General features: G+C 45.8%; 1 protein-coding gene across 2 annotated transcripts in view; it reads left to right on the top strand.

Moving 5' to 3' along the window:
• The window catches only part of CPVL (carboxypeptidase vitellogenic like), a gene marked incomplete at both ends in the record, with an annotated part of 98236 nt that overhangs the window by 1083 nt on the left and 77337 nt on the right, over positions 1–19816 (top strand). For both annotated transcript variants that reach the window (XM_080931855.1, XM_080931856.1), the window contains 2 exons: positions 6401–6519; positions 19206–19320. In XM_080931855.1, coding sequence (XP_080787981.1) covers positions 6401–6519; positions 19206–19320 — 234 coding nt within the window. The remainder of the gene's footprint in view (positions 1–6400; positions 6520–19205; positions 19321–19816) is intronic.

A 19816-nucleotide genomic window follows, 5' to 3' on the forward strand; every position in this document is an offset into this window, starting at 1 on the left:
TAATATGGTCACATCTCCACTTACGGCATCTTGGTTTTTAGGCCACAAAGAACCTCATCTGTGAGAACTCAGTTGACCTTTGAGCTACAAATAGTACACAGGCTCTGGCGTTGAGGAATTGTTTGTACAATGAAGCAGAGGACTGGGCTGGTGGCCAGAAAGAGTCGAGGAAGGGTCTCACAGAGGTGACAATGAGTGTTTGTTGAAGGGAGGGGCGGGTCAGATGGGCTCTGAGGAGCTGTTGGCAGGAAGTGAGAGGAAGAGATGCAGAGGAGGGACTTGCCCAGGACCTGAAGCCATGCCTAGTGCACTTGGGGGTGGGGGGGGTTAGATGGGATGGAGGATGAATGAGACCAAAAGTTACAGGAAAATGATGGGTTCAAAGGTCAAAAGTGATTCTAAATACTCTACAAGGAAGTTTAAAGTAAAGTAGAGTTTGCTCCTTGGAAGTGTCCTCACAATCAAAAGACTGTTACCCTTTCCGATTCTTGAAAATCAGGGAGTTTAAATCCTGCCTTCATGGCCTCTCAGTGTACTCTATATAAGTTCTGGTATTTTACCAACTCTTTGCTGCAAGAAGATGAAAAAGTCTTTATTGTGTAATCTGAATACTAAAAAAAAAAAAAATCATTCACTTTGACTTTCTGCACAACATTCACAGTAAGATGGCCACCTGGTCACATATAAAAATGTATTTGAGTCAGAAATACATTCATCTTTCTTAATAACTTGAGACTGGTGCTCAGATTCATCTCATTAATAGGAAAAGAAAATAATTTGATGTAGTTAAGTAGAAAAGGCCCCTATAACCAAGTCTTACAAAGCTTCTTACAAGGAAGCAGAGACTTTGGCATTGTACAGGATTTACCCAAAGGGGAAGCAGGCCCCAGAGCAACCTTTAAAAAGAACATATATATTACTGTTCCCACTGTGAAGATGAGAAAACCAAGGCCCTAGGAAAATATCTTGTCCAGAGCCAGAAAACCAGGAAGTGGCAGACCTGGGATTAGAACCTCTTGCCTGCCAACCACACCACAAACCACTGTGCCATGTGACCATCTTCTCACTCAAAGCTGTGGGTAAGAGACCAATGACTCAAGAAGGGTCCTTATACACACTAAATAAGGGACGCAAATATCAAAGGCATTAAGTTGGAGAAGCCATAACATGTCTGCGCCCTGCATGTGGCAGAACCACTGCAGAACTCCCACGGGTACTGAGTCACCCCTCCCTTTCCCTTGCTGCTTGTCTGGCCTAGGAGAGTTCCACCATCATCTCTAGGAGCACCCCACTAGCATCGTGGGCACACACCATGGGCACACAAAGGAAGTGAGAAAGTCTGATCTTTTGTGCTTTGGTAGCAAGCCCAGCAGATCTGCATCCTGTGAGCCGCAGCATTGGTGACAATAGTAGAAACATAACTTCCATTGCTAAAGTTGTGTTTCACACTCAGAGTCCCTGAATGGGGTTTGAGCAGTAGATCCAAAAGCTGGAACATCTGGGGACTCAGATGCTGCCCGAAAACATAATTAAGGATAATTTTATTCATCTGCTTTACTGAAAGTTCAGGCAGCTATGGACAGATGGTCAGCTCCCTCTTTAAATCCCCGTTGTTAATGGGATCTGTCAGAGCTGCAGAAATGGGAGCCTTAACATCGAAAGAGAATGCTGTCGAGATAAACAGCAGTTCAAAGACAGACAAGGGGAAGTTTTAATGTTTTTTAATACCCAATTAGCTAGCTTAATTTTATATAATTGTAATTGCATGTTTGCTTTCTCTGAGGCTAAAATACATCCTTACATGCTGGAATAAAATGAATCCAGAAGGCAAACTTCAGCATCTTTACAGACATCATGTTTTTACAAATTCTAAAGGATCGTTTGCTATTGGGTCCTAATTTGTTGCTCGTTGACCAAAAGTGTGTTGTCTACACTGTGTGTGTGTGTGTGTGTGTGTGTGTGTGTGTGTGTGTGTGTGTATCTAATGTATACCCCAGTTGGCTGGTTAAATCTTTCTCTGGCTGCACTCCAATTGTCCTCAGAGTGTTAATGTCAAACTCTGGTAACAGCAGTAACCAGAGGAGGAGGAAGTGAGATGATTTCAAAGAAACCTTTCTCCTTCCTTAACTGTTTTAAAACATTTATATTGTGTGTCACAATGACAGAAAGATTAAAAACTGCACATAGGAGCCCGTTTTTCATACTCCATTAACAGAAGAGTCTGTGCTAAGGATGAAAGCCACATTCAAACATATTTAAGATTCATGTTTCTTGAGGGAATTCTTGGTTACCTTACTATGATTTGGTGGATGGAAAATAGGGCAAAACCACTTTTCTACTGAGTGGAAAAGGGGTCTTCAAGATTTGTTAAGATAGTGACCAGGCCTGTCTTCCCGAGGGGTTGGTAGAAACACATTATCCTGGTGCAATGTCAGTGGCCACATTCATTCAACTGTCCATTCATTATTATTCATTCATTAAAAAGCATCTGTGAAGTGTCTTAAGTATGTGAACCATCATGCTATGTCCCAAGGGTTCAGAAATTAAGTAAGACAAATTCCCTGCCTTCCCACAGCTTCATCTGGGGGAGAAAGGGGACAGGGTATGCCTAAGTAAAAGTTAGTAGAGATGCAACCTAGGTATTCCCACAGGGGAGGGACGAATGAGAAGTCAAATTGAGCCTGTGCTGCACAGTCTCAGAGACAGATTGATCCAGTCGCCCTCTTGCCCATGGTTATTCCCCCAAAACTCCTTCTATTATCCATTCTCTCTTTCTTTTGTTGTACTTTGACCTCTCTCATTCTTCTCTGTCTTCTCTCCCGAATCCCCTGCTACCTGTGACATCACTCTGGATTGTGTCTCTCTCATTCCAGCCTTCGGTTTTAATTCTTGCCTATTCCTTTTGGGGGAATGGATGTTTGTCTGTTTGATGTTGAGATGATGATTAGTAGGTTGGCTTAAGGTATCTCCCATGCATTTTAATGGCTTTCCAACCAAGAAGAAGGAGACATGATGGTTGGAGGGAAGAGTTAGAGCTGAGGCAAGGCCAGTGTCTTAGTCAATGTTCTACTGCTGTGATGAGACACCATGACCATGGAAACTCTTGTAAGGGAAAGCATTTAATTAGGGCCCATTTATGGTTTCAGAAGCTCTTAGGTCATTATTGTCATGGGTGGATCATAATGGCATGTGGGCCAGGCAGGCATGGTTCTGGAGAAGTAGTTGAGAGTTATAATCTGATTGGGCATTGAGGGAAGAGAGAGAGAGAGAGAGAGAGAGAGAGAGAGAGAGAGGGAGAGAAACCTCAAAGCTTACCTCAGTGACACTCTCCCTCCAACAAGGCCACTCCTCCCAATCCTTCTCAAACAGTGCCACTCACTGAAGCCTAAGCATTCAAACACATGAGCCTATGGGAGCCATTCTTATTCAAACCACCATTGTCAAAAAACATTCTCTCTCTCTCTCTCTCTCTCTCTCTCTCCCTCTCTCTCTCTCTCTCTCTCTCTTATAACCCTTTCCCTTTTCTCTTTTGTTTCTTTTGGGGTAGATATGTTAGACAATTTTCTGTTGCTCTAACTGATTCACATAGACAAAGAAGTTTATAACCAGTGATGGTTTATTTAGCTTAAAGTTTTGAAGGCTGAAGAGTCTAAGATCAGAAGCTGGGTTTGGTGAGGTCATCCTGGATATGGGCACTTCATAGAGCTCTGAACTAACCTCAGGGAATCATAGTGAGACAGAAGGTCCTAGCTTGTGGTTTTTCTCTTCGGATACAGCCCAACCCTATTGGATTCGGGGCCCACGCTGATAGTTGCATTAACATTCATCACCCACCAAAGGCTGGCTCTCAAATCCTAAATTTTTGATACCTCAAAATGAGGGCTCAATTTCCAACCTGAGTTTTGGTGGGGACATTCAGACACAAGAGAAACAAGTGTCCCTGGAGAGAGAGTGGGCAGAACTGTGGAGCTCTAGTTAAGCTACTCTGCCTGGGACATGTTGGGAGAGCCCAAACTGGGCAAAGGTTCCAGATATCTCTGCTTCCTTCGGGGATAACTTTCAACAGGCTAACAAGACCCATCTCCTGTAGACTGAAGTCCTGTTTTATGTTCGGTTCCTTCCCAGCCATGTTCATGAGAACTGTTTGTTGTTCTTCACAGAAAGCCTGAAGTAAGGTCATAATCAGTGTCTTCATTTTGTAGAAGAAGAGAGACAGTCTTGGAGAAGTGACTTCATGGGGGATTATAAACCAGGTCTGTCTGACCAGAAATTCTACTTTGTAGCAGGCTGGTCCAGCGGGACCTAAGACCACTTCCTACTGAGACCTGTCTTTTGTGCCACCACTGTCTCCTCCCCCAGCTGCTGCCTCATCACCACAGGACATTAATAGACATCGGTGGCTCTGCTCTGTGCAAGCCAGAATTTTTTCTTTTCTTTCTCCCCTGTGTGTTTGTATTCATGTGTAGGGATGTATGCATGCGCCTTAGCATGAAGGTCAGAGGGCAATGTTGGGTGTCATCTTCAGTGATACTATCAATTTCCTCTGCAACAGGGTATCTCACCTGAAACACACTGATTCGTCCAGACTGGCAGGCCAGGAAATCCCCGGGGTCTTCCTACCCTGCTCCTTCGATGTTGCGATTGCAAGCACCTATCACATAAACTGGCTCTTGATGTGGGGACCAGGGATCCAAGCCAGGTCCTCAAACTTACCAGGCTGACACTTGGCTGACTGAATGATCTCCTACATCTCTGAGCCGGCTTCTCTCGACAGGCTTGTCCATGATGGGACTCCTTGTTTCTGTAGACCCATAAGGGATGCGCCTGTTTCAATTGAGAAACGTCTACCGCCGAGGGTCACAAAGCTGGTTGGGCAGTTGTGCTGGGGGTTACAAGGGAAGAGGTCAGAAGTGCAACTCCTTGGAAAGGCATGCCTGTTTCTAAAACAGAACTTAGGACCTCAAAGCTGTGGTATGTGAGAGAAAGGTCCTGGGTTTTACATTACTTCCTGTGGGTTTGACTACTCTTACTCTGGTAGATTTCTGTCAGTGATATGGCCAGGTAGGGCAGAGATGCCCATCACAGTGAGTATTAGTATTTGATGGCATGTTGATCTCTCAAACAGTCTCCAGTGTAATGCGTCTCAGACTAATATACCATTCTGGAGTGATTCTTTACTCAAGGATGGCTCTCTTCCTCCCAGATCTCTCTTCTGCTCCTCCCACAGGCTCAAACGCCCACTATCAATTCCCATTCTGCCCTGTTCCAAGAGCAGGAAGGAACAGCCTTGCAACCTAGCTGTGGCTACTGGGGGTGTGTGCCTCAGTTTCTCTTTAATGCTGGGAGAACTTGGGCAAGTTACTTAACCTTTCTTTGTTTTTTGGGTGCCATGGCCTTGCAAGTCTTAGCTTCCATCAGTGTCACCCCTTCTAAGGCCTTCAAGGCTGGCTGAGCATGCCCTCTGTCTCCTTTCCTGTCCCTTTGCTTGTGGAAACATCGGCTGTTCAGTGGGTGAAGTGGAAACACCAGAGGTACTAATGGGACATCAACAACAAACCTACCTGGATCAGGACCCCTTTCACCTTCCCTTTGTTGTGGATTGTCCTGCAGCCCTTTGTACTTTGATGTTAATTCCACTTCCCCAAGAAGAGATGTCTAGTCACAACTCTGGTGACTTCATCAGAACCTTCTTCTCATTTTAATTTGTAAAATAAAGGCAAGAGTGGGTGATTGGGCAGGGGAAGGGAAGGTGGAAAAAGGAGAAAGAGAAGGGGACAGAAAAGATCAAGATGGAGCTCTAGAAGAATGAGCTAGATCCAGGTATCTAGGAACAATTTAAAGATTTTATAGGTCTTTTATCTCATATGGAAGGGCAGATTGTATCTTTGTCTTATTAAATAGAGAATTTGTAGATTGAGAATTAAATATATAAACCTATATAAAAATCTATCAGGCCTTAGAGTCATGTTTGCACCGGGCGGTGGAGGAAAGAAAATGCCGGGGTGATAATTCCACCCGGGACGGGGGCAGAAGCACCAGGGCGGGCAGAGTGAACCGCCAGGGAAGGGAACCATGCGGAGAATACAGCTTGTGGGCTGAGTCTGTGCGCCTGGCTCCGTACTAAAAGCGACGCCTGCTGAGTGAGATCTCAGTGCCAATAAAGAGATAAGCCTTTTCATATTTAATATTTACTCCAACACTCTTGGCCTTGGCCTTGCTGTGAATGAAGAGTCTGGGAGCAGTTGGGAAAGGTAGGAACCTGTGTTCTGAGAACTCCTCATGCCTGCCTCCTCTTAGCTTTTCATCTTGGCCTGGTGGCTGACAAAGGTCTCCCCCAGCATGGGCAGACTCATAGAACATGCTGTCTAATCGTTCCCTATATTTTCTTTCTCCTCACCAGGGCAAAGGAAGAGCATGGTCAGCCCTTTCCCTGGAATGGATGACAAGAGTTATGCCGGCTACATCACGGTGAACCAGACTTACAACAGCAATCTCTTCTTCTGGTTCTTTCCGGCACGGGTAGGTGTCCAAGGCCTGCAGTGGAGAGCTGAGGGCAGCTCACTCTAGACAGAGTGGAAGTGTGAGCCTGCCAACTCATGAGTTTTGTTATTATTTGTTTGCGGGTGTGTTCCTGTGCATGCATGAACATGCATGTGTGTGTGTGTGTGTGTGTGTGTGTGTGCATGTGCACACACCCTTCATTCTTTGAGACTGGGTCTCCCGCTGAACCCATTAAACAGGGCTGACCCCTAGCCCCAGGGATCTGCTTGCCTCTGTCACTCAAATGCTGGGGTTACAAAGCCATTTTTTAATGTGGGTCCTGAGGATTTAAACGCTGATCCTCACAACCTCATAACAAGCACACTTCTCACTGATCCACATCCCCAGCCCTGTTTGCTTTCCTTTTTTAAAATGAGCATGCAGTAGGTTAAACAACAGGTTAAAACTGACATAGTAACAGATTTCATTAAGGAATTTCTATGCACAGTTTGTTTCTGCTGATTCTCCTGTTTCTTCCCTGTCTTCCTTCCCTCTGACCACTGTCATGTCCCTCTCTGCTCCGAGTAGTCTGTCTGCTGCTTTCGATCTATTACTTCCATCCCTCGCTTCAAAACTCCTATTTCCCAAAAGGCTTACGAATCCTTGAGGAAAACTCTAATAGCTTTCTAAAAATAAACGAATATTTGTGGAGGAAGTGTGGAGAATCCAACTTAGCCACACCCCCTCCTCAAAGAGACCCCGCCCCCTTACAACACAGCAACCTCCTTTCTGTCACAGTCTTCCCTTTATCTTTTAATTGTTGTCTTACTTAAATAATACTTGGGGAAGAACAGGCATTGGAGAGAGTCCAAGGAAGGTAAGGCATGAGGAGCTGTTAGCCACAATTTGTTCTGTAGACTCACTTGTGGTCTTTCAGGGGCTACTCAGTTTCCACCATGGAGACAGAGGAAAGAATCCTTTGGAACTCACCAGTGAGGTTTAGCTCATTCCCAGGGCACACAGCTCTTTGGGAACAAGACACATTAAGGTTGAAGGTACCTTTGTGTGCGTGGTCGTGGTGGGCGGGGGAGGTTTGGAGGCAGATGCTGAGGTACAGAAACACATTAAAGCCCATCACAGAGCTGCCTTTTATTTTCATTTGCCAAATTGGATTTGCTTTAGAAGCTAGAGAAAGCAAGGCAATACCTATCTCTGTGGAGGTTTGTACTCATATTTGCATATGATTTGCATACAACAGTGTTGCATATTTAATAACCTGGTAAATTGCTTCATCCAGTGTCACTGGGAACTTGAATAGCTTTTTACTGGGACTGTCCTGCTGTGTTCTCTTGACTCATTTCTCTCTCCTAACCGCATGACTTCTGATGTGGTTCACCTCATAGTAGTCGGTGCTTTGGAAAGTGGAGGTGGGCAGTGTTTATGGTTGGGTCTTTGGACCCTCTCTGTCTGTGGTATGCTTTCCTGGACTCTGGAGAGAGGGATTCTCATTTCTTCTTTTGTGTGACTGTAAGGTAAGCGAGGAGCCCAGAGTTTAGGGAGAGGCTTGTGTTGAGGATGAGGGACAGATGGGGAGAAGTGGTTATGTTCAAGGTCAGCATGAATACAATCTTTCTCCCCCAGATGCCTGCCATTGATAAAATCCAGCTGGCAGGGAGGCTGAGGAGTGCTTGCTTGATCCTCCCAGCGGAGCCCAGCAGGATGAGAGATGCTAATGGGCCTTCAGCAGCAGACAGCACAGATGTCTCAAGGCCACTTGACCTCCACGAGACCTGAAACTGTGACATCATTTCACTACATAGAGGCTTTCCTTGTGTTTCTCTGCTGAATTTGTTTCAGAGCCCAGCTTTATACCTACTCTCTTATCAGATCTAAAGACTTCCCTGGGTTCCTGGCAGGACATTGTCTGGCTTCTTGCTGTCTCTGTCCTGTGTGTTTCTCTTCTCCATACCTCGTCCCCTCGTCCTCTCATTTCTTTATTTGCTCCACAAACCCCAAGTTTCTCTGAGGTCTTCATACCTGACTTAGGAAACACATACATATCTATTGAAGTTTTGTTTTAAGATGGGGGTCTTGCTAACGGTGAATTTGTGGTGATGTTCCGGTCTCAGCCTCTCCAGTGTACCACCACACCTAACTATTTACCAAGTGTTGATCCATATACACCTTTATTGGCTACCGTGTGATGTTTTGATATATCTATACACTGCATGATGTTCAAATATCAGTGTGAGATATAAATGTAGGTATGCCTGTTTACCTCTTACAAGATTCTATTTCTTTGCAGTGAAAATGTTCAAATCGTTTTCTTCTGTCTTTTTTAGAGTGTACAGTACTGTTATCTCCAGACACTGAGCTGGAACTTCTTTACTAGTGTACTGCAGTACCTATGGAGCTAAATTTGGGGACTAAACCTTGCTCAGTCTTCTCTCCCCTTTCCTCTGTTCAGGATACTGTCCCATGCCACAGAGGTCCCATCTTCATCCAAAAGAAGGACTCAGAGTAGACAAACCCAGGTGGGAGACATGTTCAGGGTATGGGTGAACAGGGTGGGTCAGCTTTTCAAATACTGCTTGGTGTCTCATGAAGGTCTCTGGGGGCCTAGCCTTTCTCTCACTCTCCCTTTCTCTGTTATCCTCACCTCCATTCCAGTTAATGAATGAAGCTTCCTTCTCTCCTTTCTCTTCTCCTTTGTCCAATCTGGCTTTGTACCAAGAAGTTCTTCATCGTGATGTCTGAATGTTGCATCTTTAGTAATTACTTAGATTTGGGAAAACAGCAATTAGTAATGAGAAAAGATTAGAACAAAACAATGGACAGGAGGTTTTCTTTTCTTCTGTTTCTACCTGGCGGGCCTGGTCTAGCTTAGGCTGCAAAGGGGTGCAGTTTCCTTAGCTCTGTGGGTTTGAGGTTAGTCTTTTGGCTTGTTAGTGTTTTCCTCCTTAGTTAACTGAGAACCTAGCTGATCACCCACTGACAGAGTGATGGTCTTTCTGATCAAGTTCTATAGCCATAAATTCATCCTAAGATGTTGCCGGAAGTCCTGCTCACATGCCATCTCAAAACAAAGGTCTCATGCTTAGGGTTCTGTAGGAAGTGGTGTAAGCTGAGAAGGCAGAGCTTACAAAGAGGACCACAGTGTAGGCAGGTGTATCAGGGAAAGATTGGGTAACATCTCACTGGGGTACTCACAGGCACAACCAGGTGTCTAAGGCTTCCAGCAAGAAAATAAAAACCCATGGTGGAGCAGATGCGGCATCCAAGGAGAAGCAGCTGTCAACCATGAGGGATGTCCCTTTTATTTGGTAGAAATATGAGTTCCTTGCCTGTCCCAGGGAAGCAGCTGATGTTGTCATCAGGGAAAAAATGACAACCTTTTTAAAAAATGAGGGTAGCAAAAATAGTGGTCCAGGAAGGATGCTGCACTCAGAGCATCCTCTGAGTCATTTTCTGGATGCTGGTTCTCAAATTAGTTTCGTTTTCCTGTTATTTCTGTGAGATTCCCCTGTTATTGTCTACAAATCAGTGCATAATGAGTTCCAGAAGTCAAAAATCATTGTGCAGTGGGAATACTGTAGGGAAAACAGCATGCTTTCTGACTGGGCTGAGGGCTGGGCAGCCCAGTGTACCCAACAGAAGACACACCTCCTGTGGCTGTTGCTAGAGGAAACATGAACTGTGTGCCAAAACCCCTTTCTCCTTTGCCTGAACCAGAATTTAAGGCTCAATTTTTGAGCTGGACGTTTCTGCTTTTGACCACTACATCTCTAGAAAAGTAATCCCAGAAGGTCCTGGGGTGCAGAGATTGAAAGTAGGGCCTCTTAAATTGGTCAAGTTTGTGTGCGCATGGTGGGTCCAGCCAGTACTTACCCACCTTTCCAACAGCATTGAACATCTGCTGTCTCAGTTCACAGTGAGACCCAAAACACTGCCTGACCTGAGTCTCAAGACAAAAGAGGTGAATGCCCAGTTTACAACAGACAACACTTTTATTGTTACGGCCTTGTGGCTACTGTTGTCATCATCATTTTGGTGACACCAGTTGCCACAAGTACTGATCCAAGTAAATTATGATCTGTGGTCTTTAAAGAAGACAGAGGGAAATTGCAAATCAGAAGGCCCCAGTCAACAAGCAAGAATGTGGATTAATTGCTACTAGATAAGGAAACTACTAAGTGAAACTGGGATTTGTTGTACTTCAGAAGATAAAGAGGCTTCTGAAGCTGTCTTCACTGGAAAGAGATAGCCAGCTTTTGACCTTATCTTGTAGGAACACCAGTAATTTGAAGTGTTCAGAGTTAGGCCAGCCCCTTTCCTGAGGTTTCCCCTTGCTCTTCTGGTAGAGAGAAGGCAGGAGTTTCTGTGTGTGTGTGTGTGTGTGTGTGTGTGTGTGTGTGTGTGTGTGTTCATTTATTTATTTGCTGGGTGTGTGGGTAGTACTTATAAAGGTGTTGGGGACTGTGAGGATAGTCTGGGGCAGCATTTGAAGAGAGGCTCACTCAGGAGCCTGCAGGCTGGATCCTCCAAAGCCAGATAGCAGGAAGAGGAAAGCAGAATTAGGCTGTCAAGAACTCTGCACGCAGCCATCAGAGAATGTCAAGGGGATGCTCTGATACTCTTGGTCTAGACGGGTGTTTTCTGTGTTAGTAGAGGCAAATGTTCTAAACTGTTCTAAGAACCCACCGGACTGCTTGTCTTAGATTGAAGGTGGAATCAGAGCACCTCTGATTGGTCACCTGTACTCCCTCCTCAGGCTGTCGGAACTTCCTTAGTAGCAGAGTATGTGTGGAAGAGAAGAGAGGATCCAGACTGTGATGTTCATTAGAAACTGCTGGGAGCTTCAGAAGAATCACAGTTGCCCCTCTCAGTCCCCTACTCATCCAGGTACCAGAGGGTCAAAGCAGCATTTCTAATGCACTCCATCTAGCCTACTACAGCTTGTCAATGGTCTTGAACATAGGGGAAAGACCTGGAGGTTAGTCTACAGGGACTCTGTTCCAGGTCTTCAATTCCTAGTTGTTTAACTCGGTATAGGGCAATTATTCTCCCTGCTGTTTGGGCTTCATTAAAGTAGGGACTGTCAACCTAGTTGATGTCTAGGGCTGTATCTTTAGTTCTGCAAGAGCTCTCCAATCACAGCTACCCTGCCAGACATCACCCTGTCTCTGACTCACAGACAGCATAAGGGATGCTATGTTGCTTTAAAACCTATTAAGGTTTGGGTGGCTAAGGCCTTGTTCCTTTGGCGTGAGCGATGGTATTTTGGCGACAGTTCGCATCTACTTACTAAACCATGGGATGGAAATGTAGGCAGTGGTGGTTGTCGCATAGGTTGGGCACAAGAGTGCATCCTTCTTTGTTTTGCATTTCTGGTCTAATTTACCATGACCCACAATAACAGCTTGAAGCATCTTTGCTATTGGGTGGTGATGTCAGTAGAGGGCGCTGGAGGGACATCACGGCACAAAGCTGCCTTTTTTGTTTCCTGTTCTGTGTCTTGCTGCTCAGTTCAGTGACACTCTGACTTACTTGTTCAGTTAGACCACCAAGACCCTCTGCCTAGGTGACTATCCAGCCACAGTCAGCTTATGGCCAGAAAACCCAGGGAACTTAGTCACCAATAGCTTGTTCCCAGGCCTTCTTCATGGAGGTCTAGAGCAAAGCCTTAGGGAGCCCACACTCCTCCTAATGGGACTGACTTTCAATATAGGCCACTATCCTCTTCACATATCTATAGAGAAATCCCCATTATGTCTGTGCTTTTTACACTGTCTTTCCTGTTCCCTGGAATTTACGAGAATGCTGATCTTGGGTCAGCTCTCTGGCCTTCTGTCCAGTTCTCCTTGATGCTGTCTGTGTCCCCTGTGGCTGTAGCAGACATGCATCTCGGAGCAGGCTTACAGGCCAGTGTTTCTGGCTAAACAAAGTAACTGGTTAATCACCCAGGAAAATGACCAAGTGGTCCTTGTTTATGCTTAGGCCCTATGTGATACTGTCCTCATTTCCTCTCAGAAACAGGCTGCTGCAAGGAACCAAGATTTTTCTGAGGAAAACCTCAGGAGCTGGAGCAACCAGCATGCTTACTGACCCTCATTCTTGACATATCCACATGCTTTCCTTCTTCAGGCACTTGGCCAACTTGGCCAAACCATAGTGACCAGGCTTCCTTAGCCTTAGGGAACCACAGGGATTCACCAATGACTTCCTAACGGTATAGTGTGATTGGCCAAGGTCCTATCAGATGATCTTCCTTGATCCAATCAGCCAAGAATCATTTGATATAAACACGGCCAATGGGCCTTCTCTATGATGAATGTAGAGACTGGTTCTATGAAGGGCATGCGGTTCAATTATATCTGTTGTAGGTGGCTATGGAGCCACTGGAAATGCCAAGGCATTGGAGGTCATGGGTCACTGTGTTCATGTTTCCATCTTGGTGTTCTTGAGGCACCAAGGACCTGAAATAACAAAACCATATGAACCAAACCAAAGTGGCCCAAAAATTTAAGTTATAGACCACTCTATTAATGAGTCTATTAGGACTCTGCAGACAACCTTTTGTGCCCAATTGTCCATTGGGGAAGTGAACATCTTATCTAGACTCAGAAATGAGACCAGACTCCCCATCTGCATCACCCCTCATTTCTTCTAAGCTTAGTTTTCTTGCCTGGGGCTCTAAGAAGCTCTTGCCACCTCCTGGGATGTTTGGGGAAGAGCCAGGTGAGGAGTCCACAAGCTTGGAGCTGCTTCTTGATGAGGGGATAAGTCAATGCTTGATAAGAACTGGAGAGATGGCTCAGTGGTTAAGAGCACTGACTCCAGGGGTCCTGAGTTCAAATCCCAGCAACCACATGGTGGCTCACAACTATCTGTAATGAGATCTGGCACCCTCTTCTGGTGTGTCTGAAGACAGTGACTGTGTACTCATAAATAAAATTAATAAAGAAAAACTCAGAGGAGCTTGGGAATGCTCTGAGAAGATGGGGCTGGGGCTGAAAAAGTTAATTGTCCTGATGAATGATCACAGGAAAAAATGGTGTAATGGTGTCAATAGAAATCACAATGAGCAGCCTTCCCTGGGACCACAAGCTATCATGAGCAAGCTGTTCACATGTGTCAGAACTATGTGTGTAGAAATAAAATGGTTCTGCAAAGCTATCTAGTAATTCTGATTACAGAACTAATTTCTTTAAATCAAAAACCTTTTCCTTGATTAACATGATGTGGTAGCTGAAGCGTCATCATAGGCGTAGAGATCGGTGGGGCAGAGTGGGGAGTCCATTCAAATACACTGGGGGGGGGTGTAAAGAGGTTCGCTTTGGATACTAATGACTTCAATTATGAGAGAACATGTTACTTAAAGCAAGCAAACTTCCATTTGCATTTAGAAGTACAGAGAAGGCCTCGCTGATTTACCAAAGCACACTTTCCATTTTAAGCCTGGCTTGAAGTCTGGCAGCAGTTGGCTGGCTGTTGCATCCTCTTGTCTAGAGTGGTGTTTCTTAGTGGAATGGAAGAAAGGGTTGGCCAGAATAATGTATGCAGATTGGGTGCTGGCCAAAATACTGCCCGCACACATGGTAAGCTGTTTAAATTCCCTTGAGCCACCTCAATAGAATTGTCTATGTAAAATGCAACCACTAGTTAGATTGTTTGTTTTTGCTGTATTCTTTTTTCTTCATTTATTTATTTATTCACTTTGCATCCCAATCACTGCCCTTCCCCCCTGGTCCCACCTCATATAGTCTATCCTCTCCCTTTGTCCTCTGAGAGAGTGGAGGCCCCTCCTCTTTAGATATCCCCTCATCTTGGCACATCAAGTCTCTATAGGACAAACCCTCCCAGCTAGAAGAACATAATCCCACACACAGGCGACAGCTTTTGAGATAGTCCGTGCTCCAGTTGTTCAGGACACACATGAAGACTGACCTGCACATCTGCTACATATGTATGGGGGGTTAGATCCAGCCAGTGTACGTTCTTTGCTTGGTGGTTCAGTCTGAGAGCACCCAAGGGTCCAGGTTAGTTGACTTTGTTGGTCTTCCTGTGGAGTTTGTATCCACTTCAGAAGAGCCCTTAATCACTGGCTATATTTTTGTTGGCTTGACACAAAATAAACACCTTGGAAGAGGGAACATCACTGGAGAGTTACAGCTATCAGACTGCACTGTAGGGAGTTTTCTTGATTAGTGATTTATGTTGGCAAGTGTCACCCCAGGCTGGTGATCTTCGGAAGTATAAGAAAGCAGGCTGAGCAAGCCAATAAGCAACATTCCTCTGTGGCCTTTGCTTTCCCTTAATGGTAGATTATAAAGTGTAAGATGAAATAGGTGCTTCCCTACCCCAGTTGCTTTTGGTCATGGTGTTTATAACAGCAATAGAAAGCAAAGTAGAACAACCACGTTGACCGAAAGAACCGAAATTGGTGTCTTTAGTCCCTGCTCCCAACCTACTGACACTTCATTCCAGCAAAATGTGTCACGTGCAAATAGAAATGATGTCTACACTGTCTTGTCATCTGTCTCCGTTATCTGTGGCTGGCTGGAGACAGGATTAAAAAGTCTAGGGAGCGTAGTTGATGCTTGCAAAGTGATGGGCCATATCGGGGCAGGTTCAGGAATTTTGCTTCCTTCAAGTGATGATCCTCCAAGGCACAGGACTGACAGCAATGGAAGGTGCTAGTGTACACAGTCTAACGGACAGAATAGAAAAAGTGCCTCCTAGGGGCTGGGCTGTTCATCCGGCAAGAAACAAGGGGAAAGAGCAGCCAAGTGTGTGACTGGCCACCAGGGGTCGCCAGAGGAATTGGGAGGGCAGTGGATAAACTGGGTCTCCTTTTTCTTTCCCCTTTCTTTCCCTCCCTTCCTCCCTCCCCTCCCTCCCTTGTCTTGATCGGATCTGTCTGTGTAGCTCAGGCCTTCACACTTTTGTCTTCACTTCCCTAGCAGTGGGGAATGCAGGCGGGCCGTAACACCCGCGGTTGTTTGTGCACCAGTACAGGGCTCAGCCTCTTTGGCGCCTTCCACGGTAGGCCATCTGCTGCTTCTCTCCGTGTATCCCAAGATTCCTCGGTTCCTTCGCATTTCATCTATTCTTCCTTCTTTCAGTAGTGCTCGAAATGGTAATGCGCAGGCTCCGGACTCATTCCTAAAGGTTTTCTTTTCTTCATCATCAGCCAGATAACTCTTTGCCCTGGGGGATTATCTAATCTAAGCAGTCCATCCCAAAGCATTTGAACAACCACCTCAAAAGCCCTGCCTTTGAGTCCTCAATCACGTGTTCCTCTGTCCATCTGTCCATATATGTAGCGACACTTAGCTGTCTTCCCACTCCATTCACCAAAAAAACCCAACCAGAACTGACACTTTAAAAGGATACACCAGATACAGCCCGAATGGAGTGTTATGACCGTACCTGACTGTACCTGCTGCTCGTATGAATAAACAACCCGTGTTTTCAGGCAGAGGGCACAGAGAAATTAAGGCATGTACTCAAGGACACACAAATATAAGAAAAGCTAGTTGGAATTCCAGCCTTGGCAGTGTGATTCCCATATACACACTCTTATAGAGTGCATGTTTTTTTTCTTTTTCTTTTTCTTTTTTCCTGGCTGAGAGTAGGAGCTAGTGGACAGTGTGTTCTATTAGATGAATTTACACACTGTACTGCATACACACAGCATGGTGGGGATATAACTCACTTCTGTGGAGAGACACCCACAACCTGTGGTCCAGTGACAGCACAAACAGCAAGATCGTATCACTTAACTATGTCCACAGCACATGTAATGTTCATTTGTTGAGCGTGCACATCGCATGTGCATAGAGAAGGATCCTCAAACATCTCCAAGATGAAGTTTAAGGGAGTAAGACTTGGGATAGCAGGGGATTTTTTTTATATAAAAAACCGATCTTTAGAAATCCTTAATTCAGAATACATACTCTGGAGTTGAGAGATGGTAGGTCTGAACACATCCGCTATCAAACCTCAGGACCTGATCGTCCCCTGAGCTACACGGCAGGAGAGAGAACCAACACCCAAACTTATTTATTGACGCTCACGGGTGTGCAGTGTAAATAAGTTAAATAAATAAATAAATAAAACTGTGGGTAAGATTTCAAAAGAAGTACTCTGAAATATGAAACGTATTGAGGAAATTAAAAGCTTTGAGAAGGGGGCACTCAATGTCTTGAATCATAGCTATAGTAAGATTAGTATTTTCAAAGGTCTGAATTCTACATCCTACCTACAACCAATTAGCAGATGTTCCTTGTTTCAAAATGGCCCCCACGTTGGCAGTGAGGTTTTGTTCATGATGCTTTCATGGGTTTCTCCCTTTTCCTGGTAGAAGAGCCTCACCTCCCAGGTGAGAGCTGGATATGTCTGTCATGGTTATGATGCCATGGTTCATCACACCAGCATGATGTGTTATGGCTGACTCTTGGGTACAGAACAGTGAATAGCACCTTCATATCTCTCAGCACCTGACTTAGGCATGGCATCGGCACATTGGCTCCTTGGCTCCTTGAGGAAGAAAGAGCTTTCTTTACAAACTTCAAGGGCTGCTGAGCACTGAGGGGGAGGCAGGTCAGCTGAGGTTGGACGTCTGCTAGCTCTTAGGACCTCAGCATTCCAAGAATGCAGGGTACCGTGCTTCACAGACTCATGAGAACCCTGTTTGGCACACTGCTGTTTGAATTGCCCTGTACTGCGGCCTCTCAGGACCAGGCTATTTTCCTGAGTGCCTAGAGATAACCTCAACCCTTCCAGGTCACAAAAAGGTGGGGGGAGAGGAAGAGAGTAGTGGAGTTTAGTTGCCTAGGAGACTGAAAAGGTAGGCTTCCTATCAGCTAGCAGGTCTCCAGCCATTTGTTTGCAAGTAAGCAACTTCTGGAGAAAGCTGAAAGTGCTACCCTACTCCACAGGGAGGTCGAGGGGTGGGATTGGGGGATTACAATTCCTGCGGCTTCAGCCAAGGCAAAGCCATTTGAAAAGAGATTTCCAAATTATTTTAATCTACAGCCAATCTTGAGGGCCACTGGTCCACTGATGTATATGAACTTGGGAGGCTCTGAGGGTTGGGTATCCTGAAGTCAGTACCTCAGCATCCTATACTTCCAAGAGGTTGGGAAGAATGGTGATGGCTTCCTTCCTGTTCTCCAGGTTTTCCTTCCCCTTGTTGCTTTCAGTATTGGGTGAATAAAAGTCTAGGGGCACATGGGGGTCCTGGTGAGTGACAGGTTCTGGGGAGAGGCTTACTCACGTGGATAGACAAAGCACACAGTGACTTCAGGAAGGGGGGGGGCAGGTGGAAAGCATCACTCCACTTAGATTTTCATCCTAGTCTTTGGGAGGGGCTTGTACTGGTGTCTGGTGTGGGGGGGGGTGAGAGGTGGAGTAAGCTCAGGCTAGAGGAAACAGAGGGCCAGGCCACACAGCTACTTTGTAGTGAAATTGAACAGGAACCTCCTGGCTCTAGGCCTTCCTCCAAGCAGCTCTGATACACTGCTCACAGTTGGGGGATTTCTGCTTTGACTTGACAGAGAAGCCCCCCACCCACAGGACTTGTCTGTGGCATGTCAACATTTGGGGCAGGACTATAAAGGAATGAAAAATAGACCGGGGATGACAGGGGTTAAAGGATCAAAACAAACAAACAAGCCACCAAGCAGAACACTCTCCCAGTCTTCTCTGTGTAGATGCTTTGAGCATGGATTCCCCTTTACGTTCTCAATGTTCACCCTTCACATGGGTAGCTCCCGTTTGCAGAACACAGCCACTCCTCAGATTCTATGGAAAGTGCTCCCTGGTCACCTCCAGCACACGCTGCAAACAACGTTGCCAATGCCCATTTCACAGGTGAGAAAAGTAAAGTCCACATTTGCTTTGGTGTCTTACCCAGAATCACCCAGGTGGGGATGAGCTCACTCACCCATGACATTGAGCTGACTACTGAGTGGTTACAGCCTGTGGACCAAATGAAAAACCAGCCTCACCGTTTTCTTCAGCACTCTCTGCCCGCCCCCCTCAGTTCTTATAGCCAATCATGTTTACTCTATCTGAATCCACCAGGACATTTCCTATGTCATTTAATGTCCTGACGTTAGGTAGTGGGTCTGGAGCTAGCCCCTCACAGCAAAGTTATTCTGCTGACCAAAGCTGTTCCCAAGAGCACTTTCAGAAAAGGACTAGCACGTGGAAGAGAACCTGTGTCAGACTTCAGATGACAGGAAAGCCATGTCCCTACGGATGGATATTCCTACATATAGATTCTTGACCGCAGCTCCCAGTGACACTTTCATAAGTTAGTCTTGCTTCCCACCACAGCCTCCTCACAAATGTCGTGACAGGAGGAGTACAGCTAACCTGGACTTTGGGGATGCCTGCGGTTTGTGTGAGGGACTCAGTCAACTGGGAAACGGCAGGGATTATTTGGTCCTCAGAAGGTAGACCATGCAGATGGCAAGATGTCAAATTCACAGAAAGACACCAGCATTTGGAGCACATGTAAATCCCGAATAGTAAAAGGTGACCAACCTTTATTTATGGTAGAGTGGCACCCTGGGGGGCCAGAAGCATTCTAGAATGTCACCGAGGATGTGGAAGGCAGAGGCTTCATGCATTCAAGTGTAATGTCACCCCTGTGGATGTGGAGGCAGAGGCAACCTTGGACCATTTTTGCTCACAGGCTTCTCTGTTCCCTCCAGATACAGCCTGCAGATGCCCCAGTAGTCCTCTGGCTTCAGGGTGGTCCTGGAGGTTCATCCATGTTTGGACTCTTTGTAGAACACGGGCCTTATATTATCACGAGTAACATGACTGGTAAGCGATGGTTCAACTGCTTTTCTCACGGGTTTCCTTCCAGCCAGTATCTGCTCTAAAACTAACTTTGAGTAAACATAAGAGCCACTAGGGAGAGCAGAATTCTTCCAGATTACAGAAACCCAACTTTGTAGCAATGTCTGTCCAGAAGGAGGAGCCCCAGGATGAGTGTCCTGCCTGGCTTTCTCTTGAGAATATGGGTGAAAGGGTCTAAGCTGTTTTCTGCAAGCCGGCTGCTGACTCAAGCATTCTTGGCTTTCAGAAACAGTTGGTATTTATTACTATTTGGGTGAGCCGTCTTGCAGGGGCCTAATGGTGGAATTATATCCCTCATTATCCACGGGAATAGAATGCTTTATGAGTCTGTCACTTCGACAAGCTGTGGCCTTGAAAGCAAGATGCCTTGGGTGGGGCTGAGGTGGAGGGAGGGATGGAGAAAGAGCCTCTGGCTGTGTCCTCAGGGCGGACTCCCGGTCCTGTCTCCTTGGGGAGATAG

Source organism: Micromys minutus (genome assembly GCF_963924665.1).
Source record: "Micromys minutus genome assembly, chromosome: 18".
Classification (NCBI taxonomy): Eukaryota; Metazoa; Chordata; class Mammalia; order Rodentia; family Muridae; genus Micromys; species Micromys minutus.